This window comes from Henckelia pumila, chromosome 1 (assembly GCF_033568475.1).
Source record: "Henckelia pumila isolate YLH828 chromosome 1, ASM3356847v2, whole genome shotgun sequence".
In the NCBI taxonomy this organism is placed as follows: domain Eukaryota; kingdom Viridiplantae; phylum Streptophyta; class Magnoliopsida; order Lamiales; family Gesneriaceae; genus Henckelia; species Henckelia pumila.
The window spans coordinates 124,301,051-124,319,562 of NC_133120.1; the positions used below are offsets into that span (position 1 = coordinate 124,301,051).

The following is an 18,512-nucleotide window of genomic DNA, read 5'->3' on the forward strand; positions in this document are numbered from 1 at the left end:
TCAAGAACATATTTGGTTATGTTTATATATAAGATAATAAGAAGCACGACATGTGATGGAACCAAAAAGTGTATTATCTTATATTAGAGAAAATGTGAGTAGGTTGTGGAGGTCCAGAAGACCGGTTAATATCCGAATACGTCCAAAGAGTTAACTTCGTGGGCCGATTCTTATATCACAAATCAAAGCGTGTTGAGTCGAGAGTTGACCGAAGAATACATTTCGATGCTCAAGTCAGTATCCACGAAGCAAAAATTTCAAAATATTAGACTATTTAATGTATGTTAAAATGAGATGATTTAAGCTATTTATAAAATAAATAATATTTAAATAAGAATTAATCCAGTTTTATGTGCTCAATAATAACATGATATCATAAATTCGCAGCTGTTTTATTTTGATTCACACTAAATAAATTCTCATATAATAATATGTAAACTATGTAAAATAAATTGTACTGAACAAGTCACCCGATAAAAAGTTGCGAAAGACATGATAGCATTAGTTAGGCTTGGGAGTTGGGAGTGTCTTGCTATATCGATAAGGTACAACCAGAAAATTCCTATATGAGAGTACTAGTGGACACCAATTACATCCAAGGGCAAACATGTCAAATCTGAGATTAAAACGACAAAATTCCACAAAAAAATGGCCAAATTAATAATTCCAAATTACACCCCACACCCCTCCGTTCTCGGCCCCAAGAAAAATTCCCGTCTAATCATTACTTCTAATCTCTGGAGCTCTTTCCTCCCTGTGGATTTCGTTGCGTTGCTACACAAATCTCAAATCCATTCCCAGGTATGATCATTTTGAATTGTTTTTTTCATGATTTTTAGTCATTTCCGGAAATCTTGTTTTTTTCTTTTTAATAAGTTCTCTTCTTTCGAGTATCTGTATTTGCAAGGTAAATCTTATGTTAATTGAATTTGTTGTTAGGGTTTTCGAATTTTCTATGATTTTCTTTGAATTGTTCATTGAATGATGCAAAAGGTTTCAGAGCTGTTTAATTTTGTTATAATGTGGATGATCGAGCTTTCATTGAGGTGACATCTGTCGGACATAGCATGTAAAGATTGAATATTGATTGAGATTGAAAGAATAAGCGTGTACCATCTGATAGTTTTGATGCTATTGGGGCTTGTGCTTTACTTTTATTTATTTTTTGGTTCTATTTGTTTTATTTCCCTGTGCGTACCTTTGTTGAAATTGAGGTTTCTGTTTGTTTTTGTCAATAAATTTATTGTGAAGGGGTTAATTTTGGCTGGTGAGCGATGGCGGTGAAGCTTGGGGCATAAACTATGTATCGAGCCGGGTCTGTGACAACTAACAGAGGTGGCATGCCAACGGATAACGTGGATTCTGTGGTGACACTAGATCAGGTTCCACGCTGGAGTGATTCAGAGTATCGATACTCATACGAGAACGAAGATCCTGCCTTTTCTAATTCCTGTTTTCCGGACCCTTTGACATCTGCCACCGAGGGAGAAAATGGTGGAAATGGGATGGTATCTAGGTTTCCCGTGGATCACGAAATCAACTCAAAGATTTATCTCTGGAGGGGGAACCCTTGGAATCTCGAGGTGGATGCTGTAATTAATTCAACCAACGAGGTGAGTGGTTGATTCTTTATGGCTGTAACTCTTTATATCTGTCATCGGGACCTTCATGATGTGATGGTTCTTTCAGATGCTGACCCAAAACTGCTGTTTTTGAATGTATGATCTGTCCGTTCTTGTTCATGAATGATAGTCACTGGCAAGCTTATTTGTGTACTTATGTCTGTGAGAACTAGCACCTCTACTTCGATGTTTATTTAGTGTTTGCTCATCTGTATGTGTAACTGCATTAGTAGTTATGTTAATGGTCGTGCAGTTAGGGGATCGTCTCATAATCTCATTATTAGTCCTGTAGGATAACTGTTAATGAATACGATGTTTGCTTTTTTCCAGAACCATGATTACATCTGTATCTGGGAAGTGATCTTTATATGCAATAACTTTCCTGCTGAACTCATAGATATGTTGTGTTTTATTCGGGTATAAAGTTGTGATTTTTTTTCTGGATTGGAAATTAATATTGACTGACTGTCATTTAAGAATATTTCATGCCAAAACTTATAAATTTGTGACCTTCACCGTTCAATCACTGCTTATGCATGTGACCATCCCTATCAAATCTTAAAAACTGTGAAATGTGTTTTATTTAATTGATGTGATACAGTTGTCTTCACGATTACCTAAGTTGCTTCCTTCTTATCTGTTTAAGTAGGTATTTGAGACGTGAGACTTTTACGCCTATGCCATTGGTTGTTTCTTTCTTGATTGCATTTCAGTTGGGTTTCCTCCCACCAACTTCATGTTTTATGGATGTTATACAGAACCTAGATGAAGCACACAGCAGTCCTGGTTTGCATGCTGCAGCTGGATCTGGTCTTGCAGAAGAATGTGCTGCATTAGTAAGCTATACTGAATTACCTATAATTGTGCATCAGCACATGTAATGTTTTATGAAATCATTTTTTGAAGCACTTGTTTTTGTTTTTGTTTTTGTTTTGTATTTTTCCCAGAAAAGGCATGCAATGTAATTGCATTTTATGTGATTTTTGTATCATAGAGAATTTTCCTCGACTAGATGACTTGGTCTAGTGCACCTATGTTCCTTTACTAAATACAGTGTTGAACATTAGCGGGAAATCTAATCCAAAAGTTTTTGTTTTTTGGTCAAAGTTGTTCTTGACATGGACATGTCCAGGGGTAGACCATGTACCCTAATAATACTGGGACGTCCAAAATGTTTTTCATAACTTTGACAACTTTAAATTATTAGAAATATTTAATCACTATCAAGGTTATATTTAATAACCTTGGAGGATAGCCATTGCTTTCTTTGTAGAATTTATTAATTAGGGATTTTTCACTGGTATGGATCACGACAGTTTATATGGCGTTGGGGTTTTTTCTGCTGAAATGGGTGCATCTGGTAAAACTCAAGATTCAGGGGATGAAAAACCTGGAAAGTTGATCATGTACAAATAGTCAAATACACACTCATAGTGATTTATTTACCTTTGCAGGGTGGCTGCCGAACAGGAATGGCAAAAGTTACTAATGCATATGACCTTCCAGCAAGGTGATTATGTTGGAATATATTTCTTCAATGTTATACCATGTATTAAGATTGTAATTTATCTTTCACAGTTCTTGTGGAAAACACTGTATACACCTGCACTTATACTGTGTGGAAATTGAACCTTCTGAATATGAATGAAAAATATTCCCATGCATATTGGTGATTGAAGATGGCATTAAGCATTGAAGAAATTAGCCGCACATCTCTATCAAAATATGGATGAATAATTTTTACCAATAGACATCTCCTTTTATTCTGGTGTATGCATAATTTAATAGGAAATTGGCCGTACTTGAGTCATTAGTTTATTATGTGGATAAGCACGTACGTTACCCTGTTGCAGTCACTGTCTCTTTTGGTATAGGTGGTAGCTGTATCATGGATTCATGATGAGAAAAGTTTGAAGTTTTGTACTTCATTTTTCATTGTTTCTCACTCTTGTAGTTACATCTTGAACTTTGGAAGTTTGAGGTGCATAAGATGGGGAAGTAATCTTTTCCATGTTATACTTCTCAGTTGCTTCTTTAGATTTCATCTTTAAAATTATTCGCCAACTTCTTACTCAATAGTGTAGTTGCACATGATATGCAGGAGGGTGATACATACCGTTGGTCCCAAGTATGCCGTAAAATATCATACAGCTGCAGAAAATGCTTTGAGTCATTGCTACCGCTCGTGTCTTGAACTTCTCATTGAAAATGGACTTCAGAGGTAGTTCGATCTCCAGACATTGCACTTAGTAATTTTGATTTCTTGGTTTAAGTTATTTTATATTTTGAATATAGCATTGCTATGGGATGTATTTATACAGAAGCCAAGAGTTATCCTCGAGAACCGGCAGCTCATGTGGCAATACGTACGTATCTTTTCTTTTCTTCCCAATATGTGACCTCTTCTATTAAAATCTCTTTTCTATGTGTGCTTTCTACCTTGCTATTTTTGTTATGTTACATATGTCCGGAGGTTCAATTTATGTTTGTGAGCACGCTTGTGACATGCTGTTCCCTTCTTATATGTCTTGCTACGACCAAATTTTGTTCTCTTTGGCTAGGAACTGTGAGACGATTTATTGAGAAACAGAAGGATAAAATCCATGCAGTTGTATTTTGTACTACATCAGCATCTGATACAGAGATATATAAGAGGTTAACTGATGGAACTCTCACTTTGTCATATCTAGGGATGCATATCTTATTTTTAGCTGATGCAAATGCTGTCGTTGTGGTTCAAGATTGCTTAATGCTTTGAATTTGGAATCCCTTTGTTACTTATTGTAGATTGCTTCCACTATACTTTCCACGAGATAAGCATGAGGAGGAAATAGCTATTTCAAAGCTTCCGGCAGACGTTGGCGATGAAAATGGTGAAACAGTCATCGATGAACGCAAAATCAGAATCAAGCCCTTACCCAATGTGAGGACGAGTGGTCCAATATCTACCCAAATCTCGACTGATCTTCCAGTCAGTGATATTGGGATGGCTAGACAGTAAGTAACTTCTTGCACTCCCTTTGTTGTTTCATTACTGTGCTTATGCAAAACAAAGCATGATTGAGATTTTTAAGTCATTTGTAGTTTTCTCCAAAAACAAAAATGTTTTTTCCCCATTTATTTCTGGTCTCTGTCTCAGCTTGTTCATATTGCTTGGAAATTTTAGAAACTTTCTTATTACCTTCTTGCACATTGTCATGTTCTTGTTTCGTAAAATCACTTTTTTCGGTCATTTCTCTGCTTGTTGATACTATCACAGATGTGTTGCAAGTATGCTATCCATATAGTTTATAATGTTCTTTCAATAAATTTCTCAAGATTCCTTGATTTTAGGATCCTGCATGTAACTAATTATATTATGTCTATTCGGTATCTGATTTGTGTCTTTTATGCATCTAATGGAAACCATTAGTCAGCTTCTTGTTTCTCTTGTGGAAAGAGGCTTGGCTTTTGCTTTTTCATTCGTGGGTCATGCTAAAAGCTATTTTGAAAACAGGGATTCGTCGTACTTGGATTCATATTTAGACCCTGCCTTTATGTCCTTAATCAAAGATCCAGATCAGAGACGCAGAGAACAGTGGCAAAAGGCAGCACAGGCACGAAGTGGTTGGAATTTTGCCAAAATGCTTGGATATGGTGATCTTGGGGGTCCTCCTTTGTCTGCTGCTGAAGAATATTCGCTTCACTCTAGATATCTGGCAAAAGCCAATTCACTCAATCTTTCTGAAATTGCCGAAATGAAAATCGTGTAAGTGATTGTGTACTTTACGAATTTGGTGTTGATATGCATATGCTGTGTTTTCTTTGGCCTCCTTATCAGAGCTGTTATAGAGCTCCTGCATGTGGATTTTGAGTGTCTCGTATTTTCATTGTCCACACAGCAATTTAAAAATAAAATAAAATGAAGGAATATGCTAAAATAGATGTATCGGGTGCCTCTGTTCAATGTTGATTCTGCCTGTTTTTGGTTGTCATTAAATGCATCAGCTTGTGATGGATGCACATCACGTAAGAACTAGACTTGTATGATATGGGCTGGTAATAAATTTATTGGTCTGGTTATGCAACACAAATTCTGACTTCACTTATCAACATCATGATCTTACTATACCACTTTCAACTTTATTTCAGTTACCGAGGTGGTGTTGATAGCGAAGGGCGTCCAGTGATGGTGGTTGTTGGAGCACATTTTCTACTTAGATGTCTTGATCTGGAGCGTTTCGTGCTCCATGTAGTAAAGGTGAACAAGTATCAACTGTTTTTAGTTAGTTTTGTCATAACTTTGAAGTATCATGTGCTCATGATGTGTAATGTCTCAAAGCCTTGTTCTTGGATCTATGTTTACCACTTTTGAAGTTTATATTGAATACTGCTTTTGCATTTTCAGGAGTTTGAGCCCTTGATACAGAAGCCTTACACCATAGTTTATTTCCACTCTGCGGCATCCTTGCAGACGTGGGTACTTTCTCAACATTTTATGTTTTGCACATATGTTCGCTGTAGCCCATACTGATTTATTACTTCTTTAATTTAAAATCTATATGTTGCTTTGATTCATTTGTGCAATTTTGGAGACAACTCTAATTTGTCTTTCAAATGGGAAAGGGGTTTAGGCAGGATCGTACCTGCAACCACTCTCATTTCGAGCAGTGTTTGGTCATTCAATAGAATAGGCAGAACAATTCTGACTTTGATGGAACCATTCCCTTAACTTTTGGTGGCCATTAAAAAAATTCTGTACGTATGCTCCATTAAGGTTGCAACCCACTGTGCCTAAAATCTTCTTGTTACAATTTTGCTTCAAAATTTGGTATCCCTTGGAATACACGAACTTCGCTACTGAGGTGGTTAGGAATTTGCAGAATTCTGCAGTTTACTAAACCAGTTTCGACCCAAACTCAATGTTATTGATTCTGGCGTCACTTCTTGTTTTTTTCTGATTTGATTTACAGGCAACCGGATCTGGGATGGATGAAGAGATTAGAGCAAATACTTGGTCGGAAACACCAGCGTAATCTTCATGTATGTGGGATTAGTCTTCTTCTCTTCTCTATACCCCTAATTAAAAATTTTCATTAGCGAAAAAGCATTATCTCTTCTATCCTGTATAGTTGTCTAGTAACCAATAAACGGCGTTATCGTACGATTTAGGAAGTTGTGAGTTGGACGTTTACCATGAGTTATAAGAGTCCTACATTTTCTCATACTGATTTGACACACTTGTGAGGTAATGTTTGTTTCTATCATATAGGCAATATATGTCCTCCATCCAACCTTTGGGCTGAAAGCAGCTATATTTGGTTTGGAGTTAATGGTAGATAATGTGGTATGCCTGAATCAATCCCTTTCCACTCTTTGCAAGTTTACGACTCATCGCAAATACAGTTTGCTCCTCTTGAAAGCTTATGAAATTGTGATTGACCCTTTTAGGTGTGGAAGAAGGTGGTCTATGTTGACCGTCTTCTGCAGCTATTCAGATACGTTCCACGTGAACAATTAACCATACCAGATTTCGTGTTTCAGTGAGTTTACATGCCTTTTAAGTTGATAACTTCTACTCTCGGTTTCATTTAAACAATTTCTATGACGATGAGTCATTACAGTTTTGCTGAGGCCATATAATATTCGAAGGGCGCAAGTCCTTTTTTTAACACCGTCTCATGGATCATCAATTTATTGAGTCCTACTTCGTGAAAATCATGAATCCCAATAAGTTTTTACATGTGAAATCTGATGCAGACATGATTTAGAAGTGAATGGAGGAAAGGGAGTCATTGTGGATCCAAGAACAAAATATGTCTATCAACGGCCATAGATGTATGTTGCATTATATCATTGACACTTCAAATTCAGCTCTGGAGAAGACAAAAACAAGTCTGCAAGATTGTGTTTTTTCGTTAATTCATTTGTACTTCAGGTTTGTATCATTTTTCAGCATGTTCTGTATCTATTTTTAGGTATGCTTCTTTGTATATCGAATAAATTTTTTATGCTGTCATTTATGTAAAATCCCTGTTGTTTAATCTAATATTGTTTGAATTTTTCTTTTCTTTTTTTAATTGTTTTCTGTATAATGAATAGTATTTGAAAACCTGGCCATTAATAAGTTGATGTGAGAGGATTAGAGGTTCAAATGAATCGAATCGAGTCGAATAATTGTAAAATTTTAAAGTTCGAATTCGGCTCGATATAAGTATATTCGAGTTCGATAATTTCAAATATTTTGGCTCGAGCTCGGCTCGAAATGAAGTTCGAGTTTGAGTTCGGCTCGAAATATTTTAACCTATTCGTGAACTATTGCTCGGATATTATGGTACGAAAAGCTCGAAATGTTCGAAAATGTTCGAAATGTATATATATTTATTATATAATTATATTATATTAATTAAATATTAAGGGTCGCGAACTATTCGTGAACTATCGAACAAAATAATTTTGGCTCGAGCTCGGCTCGAAAAAAAGTTCGAACATGTTCGAATTCGACTTGAGTTTGATAAGTTCGAATACGAATCAAATATTTATCGAGCCGACTCGAAAAGCTCATGAACAAGTTCGATTCGTTTGCACCCCTAGAGAGGATAATGACTAGGGGTCAGTATACTGTATCAAAAATATTGGTATGAAAAAAATTTATACCGATACTGATACCGAAATTCTGAAATTTTGGTACGGAAAAAATTCATATTGGTACCGTATAAATACTGAAAAAAAATTCGGTATACCGAAAAAATGTCTGTATATCGAAAAAATTTCGATACGATAAATGACCTCCATTTTCTGTTCCTATTTTCTGGATTTTAACTAATTATACCTATAAAGATTTAATGTGTAGAAAGTTTTGGAAACGTTCCAAAAAGTCTGCCTAATGACTAATGAGTAGCGAAGAATATGTAAGGAGACTTGGTAAATAAATATAACAAGAGGCATGAGACCCGTTGACACGATCCATAATCATAATGAAAATTAATAATTTCGATACAAAACGTAACACATTTTCATGGGTTGGGGTCGAATAAGATATTAATCTCATAAAATTGATCTATAAAACCGTCTCATGTGAGTTTTTATGATATAACAAAGGTTGAATTGAACCATTGAATTATTTTTTGTACGATTTACAAAAGTATACAGTATATTGATATCTAATAGCTTAAAGCTAAGTATAATCTAATCCATTGTGGAAGCAGCTAAATTATATGTATTAATGTATATATATAATGTTTAAATATGTGAATGGTCCAAAATATTCAATACTAATCTGGTAAATTTCACAAATAATTATTATTTAAATACTTTTAGATATTTTGATTCAATTAAATTATATTTGGAGATATAGTATCTATGTTTAATGAGGCATTGAGTCGTTTGAAAATTTATATTACGAGAGCTAGTTCAAAGATTTTTCCGACCAAAGCAAGGTTTTTATCTTTTATTTAATAGGTATTTTTAAATGTGAAATTATTATTATTATTATTATTATTATTATTATTATTATTATTATTATTATTATTATTTTGATAATAATTATTTTTTTTAAGCATTTATTGTTTAAAATTGTTTTTTATTTTTCAAAAAAATTATTTTATTTTTAATATTCAATTTTGGCTTCCAGTAATCGTTTTTATTGAAATTGTAGTAACCCGGTCTATTTTTCAGGATTAAATTGATTAAGTATGGATTAAAGACTTAATTTGGATTTAATTGAGAAAAATTATGATTTTTAGTTAAGGAGAGTTCGGAAGGTTCGAACCCAAGTTCGGAGGGTCCGAACACTTCGAAAGCACATTTCATAGTTCGGAGGCTACGTTTGAGATCGGAACGTCTGAACGTGATTGGAGCTTCCGAACAGAGTTAGACCATGCGCATTATCGACGTGCCAAGGAGTTCGGACACGCAGGATATCGGAGCTTCTGAAGAGGAGTTCGGAGCTTTCGATCTGAGTCTATAAATAGGCCCTCCGAGATTCACATTTTCACACCAAAATCACAAGTTCTTTCCTCCTCTTTGTGTATTTGAGGACGTTTCCAGCTGTAATGTCCCAATTTCACAATCGAAACGTTACTCAAACATACATACTTAAATTTGGTAAAAATAAAAATTTTGCGGAAGCATCATCTTCTTTATTAAAAGGAGCATATAAAAATTTCACATAATAAAATAGTATCTAAAAATCTTTGCCAAACATGACCAACAACTAAAGAAAATTAAACTTATTTGCCTCTCATCAAATAAAAAAAATGTTTTTAAAACATCTCCCAAGCTAAAGCGTTCATACTCATGCATTGCCCGTTGGACCGACCCCGGCCTCTTCTTCATGCCCGGTCACATAGTCATCAATATAAGCATCCACATCATCGTTACCTGCACCATTCAAGTATAGTGAGTCGAAAGACTCAGCAAGAACAGGCAGAAAAAAGGATTTTCTACTTTAAAAGAAAAACATTAACTTAAACTTTCATGCAATAAACATAACTTTGATGTAGCCATAACATAAAAATATTTGAGGTGATGAAGTATGAGTAGTGTGGTAACCGTCATAACGAGCCATTCATGGTTTTCTGTTGATCAACAAGCATATGACATTACGCCCGTAAACTTTCATTCTTTGGATAGCCGCTTCGACGCTCATCCCGAAGTGCATACCCCATATAACCATCCCATGAGCCATGTTTGGATAGCCGCTCCGGAGCTCATCCCGAAGTGCATACCCCATATAATCACCACAAGACGCATAATTCATCAAAATATTTTTCATGTATCATATCATTCATCTTATCAAATCATATCATATCATTTTCATAAACCTCGTAACATGCTCATAAAATTTCTCGTGATGCTACATGCTTAAATTCCTTCAAAACATTTCATGAGAAATTAGCTTTCGTAAGAAAATCACATAATCATGTAATACATAACTTGACCGATCCACGTGAGGCATTCCGTCCGTTTCGGACCTTGAAAACTTTAACATTCTTCATGAACATTCTTAAAAATAATTAAAATACCTTAAAATATCAAAATCATGATTTTTAGGACTCAAAAACTCGTAAAATGGGGTGGGAAGTTTGAGCCTGCGGCGCGGCCGTGCTACCCCTGTAGCGTGGGCGCGCCGTCTTGGCGCTGCCACCGGCACGGGCGCGCGCACAACCAGCGCGGGCGTGCCGCACGCTCGCAAAAGTGCGGGCGCTCGGCGCGGGCGCGGCTCCTCTGCGCAGACATGCGCGACTCAGGCGCGGGCGCGCTGCTTGGCAGCGCTGGTGCGCCGTCGCGACTCCTTTTTTCGAAAACTGATCTTTTCTGCACTTTTTCAAAACCACATTGCTTAGGGATGATTTTTCATCAAAAATATCATTCAACAACATCAAAATTTCAAAATAACTTGTACCAATACATCAAACATTCAAAGATTTTGAGTCAAAAACCTTCATAACTACTTTTACCAAAAAATCTGATATATTGCATTCAAATCTTTCAAAACTCAATAAACATGAACCGAACACCTCAGGAATGCTTCACGTATCACAATCAAGCAACATACTCATAAAATTTTCAAGAAACATTCATAGATCATCAATCAACACCTAGGATTTTATCTTGAAAATATCTATATTCTTAAATGAGTTTAAAAACAGTAAAAACTTGCCTGAATCGTCTGATTGGGATTAACTTGGACGGCGGAACGATCAAGCCTTGAGAAGTGGAAGAACCCTAGCATGAAGATCGTAGTATTCGAGAGAGATTTTGAGAAAAAAAAAGTGAGCGTTCAAAATGAGTGTTCAGAAATAAATTCTGAACGCTTTTCTTTTGTGACTAATGGGCTCCAACACGGCCCATTAGTTACTCTTAAAATCCTTTAAAATTTTTTTCCACTCTCCCACTTAAATAAAAATACACTGCATCCCTTTAAACTTAATTTAAAATATTTTTTAACTCGTTTCAAGGCTAGACTCGTTCCTGCGATCCAAGATTAATTCCAACATGAAAACTTTAAAATCATATATATGCTTACAATTTCAGGCATTTAAATTAATCACATAATTAAACATAACAATTAAACATTCTAAATAACATGCATTAAATCATATAATTTAATCAATTAACCGTGATTAAGCTAGTGGACTTTTTGGACCTTACAACTCTACCCTCCTTAAAAGAATTTCGTCCTCGAAATTCGACTTACCAAACAGTTCAGGATAGCGTGCTCGCATATCCTGCTCGGTTTCCTAGGTAACTTCCTCAACCAACTGGTTGCGCCATAAGACTTTCACCATTGGAATCTCTCCGTTTCTCAACCTACGAACTTGTCTATCTAAGATTTGAACAGGCATCTCCTCGTAGGACAAGTCTGGCATCCAATCCACTGGCTCATGGCGGATAACATGAGAAGGATTTGCCACATACTTCCTTAGCATGGAGATATGGAAGACATTGTGAACACCCTCCAAGTTGGGTGGTAGTGCCACTCGGTAAGCTCGAGCCCCAACCTTTTCTAGGATCTCAAAAGGTCCTATATATCTTGGACTCAATTTACCCTTTTTCCCGAATCTCATAACACCTTTCCATGGTGACATATTTAAAAATACATGGTCACCTACTTCAAACTCCAAATCTCTACGTCGCTAGTCGGCGTAACTTTTCTGTCGACTTTGAGCTGTCAACATTCTGTCTCTGATCTTGGCTATCACATCTACTGTTTGGGTCACTATTTTCGGTCCCAAAACAGCTCTCTCTCCAACTTCATCCCAGTGTAGGGGAGTTCTACACCTTCTCCCATACAACGCCTCATAAGGAGCCATGCCAATAGTTGCTTGATAACTATTGTTGTAAGTAAACTCCACCAAAGGCAATTTCGATTCCCAATTACCTCAAAAGTCGATCATACAAGCTCTCAACATGTCTTCGAGTATTTGGATCACTCGTTCTGACTGACCATCTGTCTGAGGGTGGAAAGTTGTACTGAAAGCTAGCTTCGTTCCCAATCCTCTATGTAAACTTCCCAAAAAGTTTGAAGTGAATTTAGGGTCTCTGTCAGATACTATCCTCGCTGGTACTCCATGCAATCTGACAATTTCTCGAATGTACAGCTCTGCATACTGATTCATCGAGAAGTTATTTTTGACTGGGATAAAGTGAGCTAACTTAGTTAACCTGTCAACTATCACAAAATCGAGTTCATCCTTCGCGTTGAAACTGGCAATCCTACCACGAAATCCATGGTGACATCTTCCCACTTCCATGTGGGTATTGGCAATGGTTTCAGGAGTCCTGCCGGTCTCTGATGCTCGATCTTCACCTGCTGGCAAGTCAAACATTCATTCACAAATTTAACAACATCCCTCTTCATTCCTGGCCACCAATATAAGGATTGCAGATCCTTATACATTTTCGTACTTCCTGGATGAATGGAATACGGAACAGTATGGGCTTCAGTCATCACTTCAACTCTCAGTGAGTCTACTGCTGGCACCCACATTCTACCTCGGTGATGAACAATTCCATCTTTGACAGTGTACAATGTACCACCCTTAGCTTCATCTCTGTTCCTCCACAATGTCAACTGTTCATCAGAAGCTTGGCCTGCACGAATTCTCTCAAGCAAACTAGGTACTACTGTTAAGGCTGCTAGAGTGCATACCTCCATTGGTTCGAATACCTCCAACCTCATCCGTTCAATTTCAGCAATCAATTCCTGCTGGACTGTCAATTGGTTCAATGTCGCAGACTTGCGACTCAATGCATCTGCTACAACATTAGCCTTACTCGGATGATAGCTAATGTCACAGTCGTAGTCCTTCACCAATTCCAGCCATCACCTCTGCCTCATATTCAACTCCTTCTGAGTGAAGAAATATTTTAGGCTTTTGTGATCAGTGAAAATCTGACACCTTTTGCCGTACAAGTAGTGTCTCCAAAGCTTCAAAGCAAAAACCACTGCCGCCAATTCAAGATCATGAGTCGGGTAGTTCCTCTCATGAACCTTTAGCTGTCGAGATGCATATGCTATTACTTTATTATCCTGCATCAAAACAGCTCCTAATCCACTCTTAGATGCATCGGTATAAACCACAAAATGACCCGTGCCTTCGGGAATTGCTAGCACTGGCGCTGACATCAGTCTTTCTTTCAATTCGACAAATCTCTTCTCACATTGATCTGACAACACAAACTTCACACCTTTTAGAGTTAAGGAAGTCAGTGGTAGAGCTATCTTAGAGAAGTCTTGAATAAATCTCCTGTAGTAGCCTGCTAAACCCAAGAAACTTCGTATTTCTGTAGCATTCTTCGGAGCAACCCAATTCCGAACTGCTTCCACCTTAGACGGATCGACCTCAATCCCTTTAGCTAAAACTATATGACCCAAAAATGAAATCTGCTCCAGCCAAAATTCACACTTACTGAATTTAGCATACAACTGCTTTTCTTTCAAAATCTGCAACACTATAGTCAAGTGCTGACGATGTTCCTCCCTACTGCGAGAATAGATCAATATGTCATTTATGAAGACTATGACAAACTGATCCAAGAAAGGTTGAAACACCTTGTTCATCAAATCCATGAACACAGCTAGTGCATTGGTCAACCCAAACGGCATTACCAAAAACTCGTAGTGGCCATAACGAGTCCTGAATGCTGTCTTCTGCACATCTGCATCTTTTACCTTCAGCTGATGGTAACTTGATCGTAGATCGATTTTTGAGAACACCTCTGCCCCTTGCAATTGGTCGAACAAGTCGTCTATTCTGGGCAAGGGATATCTGTTCTTCACTGTAACTCGGTTCAGCTCTCTGTAGTCAATGCACAATCTCATTGACCCATCTTTCTTCTTGACGAACAACACCGGTGCACCCCAAGGCGATACACTCGGTCTAATGAATCCCTTATCTAGCAACTCTTGCAACTGATCCTTTAATTCTTTCATCTCGGTCGGTGCCAATCTGTACGGTGCCTTAGAAGCTGGCTTAGTTTCAGGCAACAATTCTATCCCAAATTCGAATTTTTTGACTGGAGGCAATCCCGCAACATCATTGGGAAAGACTTCCGAAAAATCTTTCACTACCTCCACTTCCCCAAGTTTCGGTCGCTGTACCTCCAGATCACCAATTAGACTCGCAAGAAATCCTATACACCCATTACTCAATAATTGCCAGGCTATTCCTGCAGAAATCATACCTGGTGCACTCTTCTTAGACGTAGTGCATGAAAGAGTGGGTGCCCGGTTAGCCAACTTGTGGCCAAGGGCATTTATGACTCTATGTATAAACAATCTTTGTTTAATATAATTTACATTCATTAATAACATTTTCTTTATCTTTCTTCATATTGTTATATTATGATATACTTATGTTGTTTTGATAAAAACCTTGAGTATACTAAAGTGTAAGTAAGATGAGATAGTGAATAAAGAGAGATCACTATCATGAAACACATCTTATAGTCACTGTATATTCTAAACAGTTCCTAGTCAATTGAGCCATCCGCAAATAAGGATAAGGATCGTTCGAGATTGAGACTAGCATTTGCGATGCCAAGTACCACATTTCATTGGTATGGAACATAGAGATGTTCAAAGCATGCAAATGGATATTCATATGATGAATGATCGAACTACCCTATTCGGACTTTCCAAGTGGTTATTATTAATTGAGTGGATAAGTCCGCGGTTTTGGTTGTACACCATTAGTCCTTACTACTTGAAATATCATGGAGACTCTATATGCTAGTACTATACTTTGACTCGTTTACCGACTCTATTGGGGTCATCAGGTGTCGGGATTGGGTACAGTTACGAAACATATAGGAGTCGATACTTTGTTGTCAAGGATTCACCACATGCTTGCGAGTGTGGATATCCTATGCGATCTGAGGAGATATTAGTGTGAAAAATATTTGTCCAGAGTACTCGATGTGATTTAGGTTACTTGGTTTCCTAGTAGCACATGCGATGTCACTATTTGATCTTCAAGATGCATTGCATAGTTATCGAATCTCGAATGACTCTCGATGTACCAATGGTTGTTGATTCGATCGGGATATATGGATGAAGGGACCGTACTGTACGCTAACCAAAACCTACTGGTTCTTGCAGACACTATCAGTGATACCTAGGAAATCATGGGGCGATGCTGCTAGGCGCTCTTACCATGATTCGATGGGTAAGTCGAAAATTGTTGTTCCGAGTCACAAGGAGTTGTGAGCCCACGGCTAGCTGTATCCCTGAACCATTGAGGGTCACACAAGTAATGGATTACTAATCCCCGTTGAGATAGTTAAATTTAAAGAGTTAAATTTAGCGAAAGAGAAGTTGGACTTCTTAACTAAAGGAAGTGAAATTTCCTAAAATGACATAGGGATGGACATTTTTGAAAATCACTGAATTCGGATTCAAAAAAATTATCTTGACTTTAAAAGGTGCAGAAATGGTTTCTGTGCACATTGGTGAAATCGGTTTATCAATCAGAGTCAAGATGAATTGTATATTAATTTCTATAATAACAGGCTTGGCTTGTTGGGCTTAAGTTATGGATAATGGGCCCTAAGGAGTTAGTGTCCTATTAGACATATAACTTAATCCAGTACATAAATTATATATAGTAGATGGTGCAGTTTTCGAAAATCACTAATTGATTGTCTTGCAATTTTCGAAAATACTGCAACACACACAACCTCATAATTGACAGAGCAATTTTCAAAAATCCTAGAAGAGTTCTAAGGAGAATTCGAAAATCCTGTCTCCCTTTTGAGAGAGAATTCAGTCTGTGATTTTTGGAAAATTACATTCTGAATTGACAGATCAAATCTGTAAATCTCTTCGATAAACATCTGATTGATTTCTAGTGCAATCAATCAGAGGGTTTTAATTTTCTGTTCGTGGACCTAATTCAGGAGATTGATCGAGCGAGTCATCAGTTCCTGGGATTTACAACAAGAGCAAATTAATCTATTGGTGTCCATAATCAAGCCTTAGCTTGAAGAGGTAAAATATTAATTGTTATTATTATTTTACATGTTGATTTTAATCGTTAGGATATGATACCCATAATATGGAATTGTTCCATATAAGAAAATAAAAATTTTTAAACTTCCGCTGCTCCGGGTATCATATCATACTGATCTGAAAACGTGATCCAACAGTGGCGTCAGAGACAGGTTGCTCTCAGATCAAACGATTAAAATTTATCGATTGTACAAAATTTTTAAGCCTCGGGTTTTTAGAAACAAAAAAAAAATTTAAAATAAATTTGAAGGACAACACGGGCAGCGATGTGATCGCTGCCCAGGGCGGCGATCGGCGCTGCCCTTGGGCAGCAACTTGATCGCTGCCCATGCCCGGGCCCCATGTGGGGGCGGGGCTGCCCGGGAACGTCTCGGGCAGCCCGGAAAATTAAAAATTATTTTTTAAGAATTTTAAATTTTTGAAATTTTAGTTTTTGGTCCGATCGAAAATTGTTTTTGATTGGTCCACGAGGCATCGGATCAAATTGTTTGAGTCCGAAATTTTTAAAATTGATTTTTGGATAAATTTGAATTTTTGGAAAATTTATAAATTTTATCCGTTAAATTAAATTTTATAAAATTAATTATTTTGATACAATTGATGATAAGATATGATCTTATGAATATATTAGATAAAATTTGATTTTATCTTTTTAATTAAATTGACATTGCATGTTATCCAATGATTTAATTATTGAATTAAATATTGGATAAAAGGATGATCGATTGCCATGACCAATTTGATAGGTGTATGTTAGGTTGTTTACATTTGGTTTTATTATTATTGTTGGGTTTTATTAATGGGTTTGATTTATGGCCCAATTTGATTTGTCATTTGTAATAAAAAGTGGGCCTGGTTAATGGCTCGTTCCCACCCTTAAATATGTATTCCCTATTTGTCATCGAAATTTATTGTAAATTTATTAGACTTAGTGGGAGATAAATATTTGAAGACAATGATGGGCCCAGCAGACAATAAAGACCGAAAAAATATAAATTGGAAGCTCAATGTAATAGGATTGCATTGCATACTTGCATATTACCTAGGATTGGAATTAGACTCGTGATTGGCAACCATTGGTCGATTAGTTATTGGGGTCAATCATCCTTTATATAATATATGATATTATTGTTGTATGCATGTTTAGACTAAATTGCATGAATCCCGCAAGCATACAAATTATTTAAGGATGAGACAATTTTCAAAATTAAAATCTCTCATTTTAAATATGATTTAAAATTGATATCAAGATAAACAAAAGGAAATTTAAATATTGTTTAAATGTTCCTACCTTCCATCAACGATCAATGTATGAGATGCTACCCGCGGGCACGGTCCGACTCATATTATTGGGGGGGGGGCCCGTTCGTCGGAAAGCTGTACATTAGATCGACACATGTTGTAAGTTTGATGGAACTCCCATGGGATTGGCTCATATTATTGGGGATCCACATGGCGATCGTCCATCACAACTTAATATTGATGGGTCATCTTGACATGCCACAATAAACGGCGTCATATTATTGGGTCCTTATTGGACATGAGGTAAAAGCATGGGGGTTGCTTTGGAAGCAATTGGGCTCTACCTTTTGAAAATTATGGTTGGCTGATATTATTCGGGACTATGATTTGTCAATTGGACTCCATGTTTCCACTAAGGAAACCAGTTTCTCGTTTTCACTAGAGGGTAGTGAAATCGTTAAAATAGTGGGAGTGAAATTCATAAAATAAATCTCGCCATATTTTATGTCTTAGTAAATTAATTAAGAAATCACTGATTATTGTCTGTTTCTTTTCAGTATTTCATTACAATGAATTCGCGCAATCCACTATTCTCGATTCTCGAACAAAACAAACTGACTGGCGCAAACTATACGGAATGGTTCCGTAAGTTA

At 36.8% G+C, this 18,512-nt stretch overlaps 1 protein-coding gene across 1 annotated transcript; it reads left to right on the forward strand.

Moving 5' to 3' along the window:
* The first annotated feature begins 648 nt into the window (after nucleotides 1-648).
* LOC140881675 (uncharacterized) lies at nucleotides 649-7,668 on the forward strand. The gene is made up of 15 exons (XM_073287172.1): nucleotides 649-801; nucleotides 1,252-1,613; nucleotides 2,381-2,458; nucleotides 3,077-3,132; nucleotides 3,724-3,843; nucleotides 3,918-3,988; nucleotides 4,184-4,277; nucleotides 4,410-4,619; nucleotides 5,119-5,370; nucleotides 5,754-5,862; nucleotides 6,010-6,077; nucleotides 6,575-6,644; nucleotides 6,874-6,948; nucleotides 7,053-7,144; nucleotides 7,362-7,668. The coding sequence occupies exons 2-15, from the start codon at nucleotides 1,302-1,304 to the stop codon at nucleotides 7,435-7,437; spliced, it is 1,683 nt and encodes a 560-aa protein (XP_073143273.1). The 5' UTR covers nucleotides 649-801; nucleotides 1,252-1,301; the 3' UTR covers nucleotides 7,438-7,668.
* The last annotated feature ends 10,844 nt before the right edge of the window (nucleotides 7,669-18,512 follow it).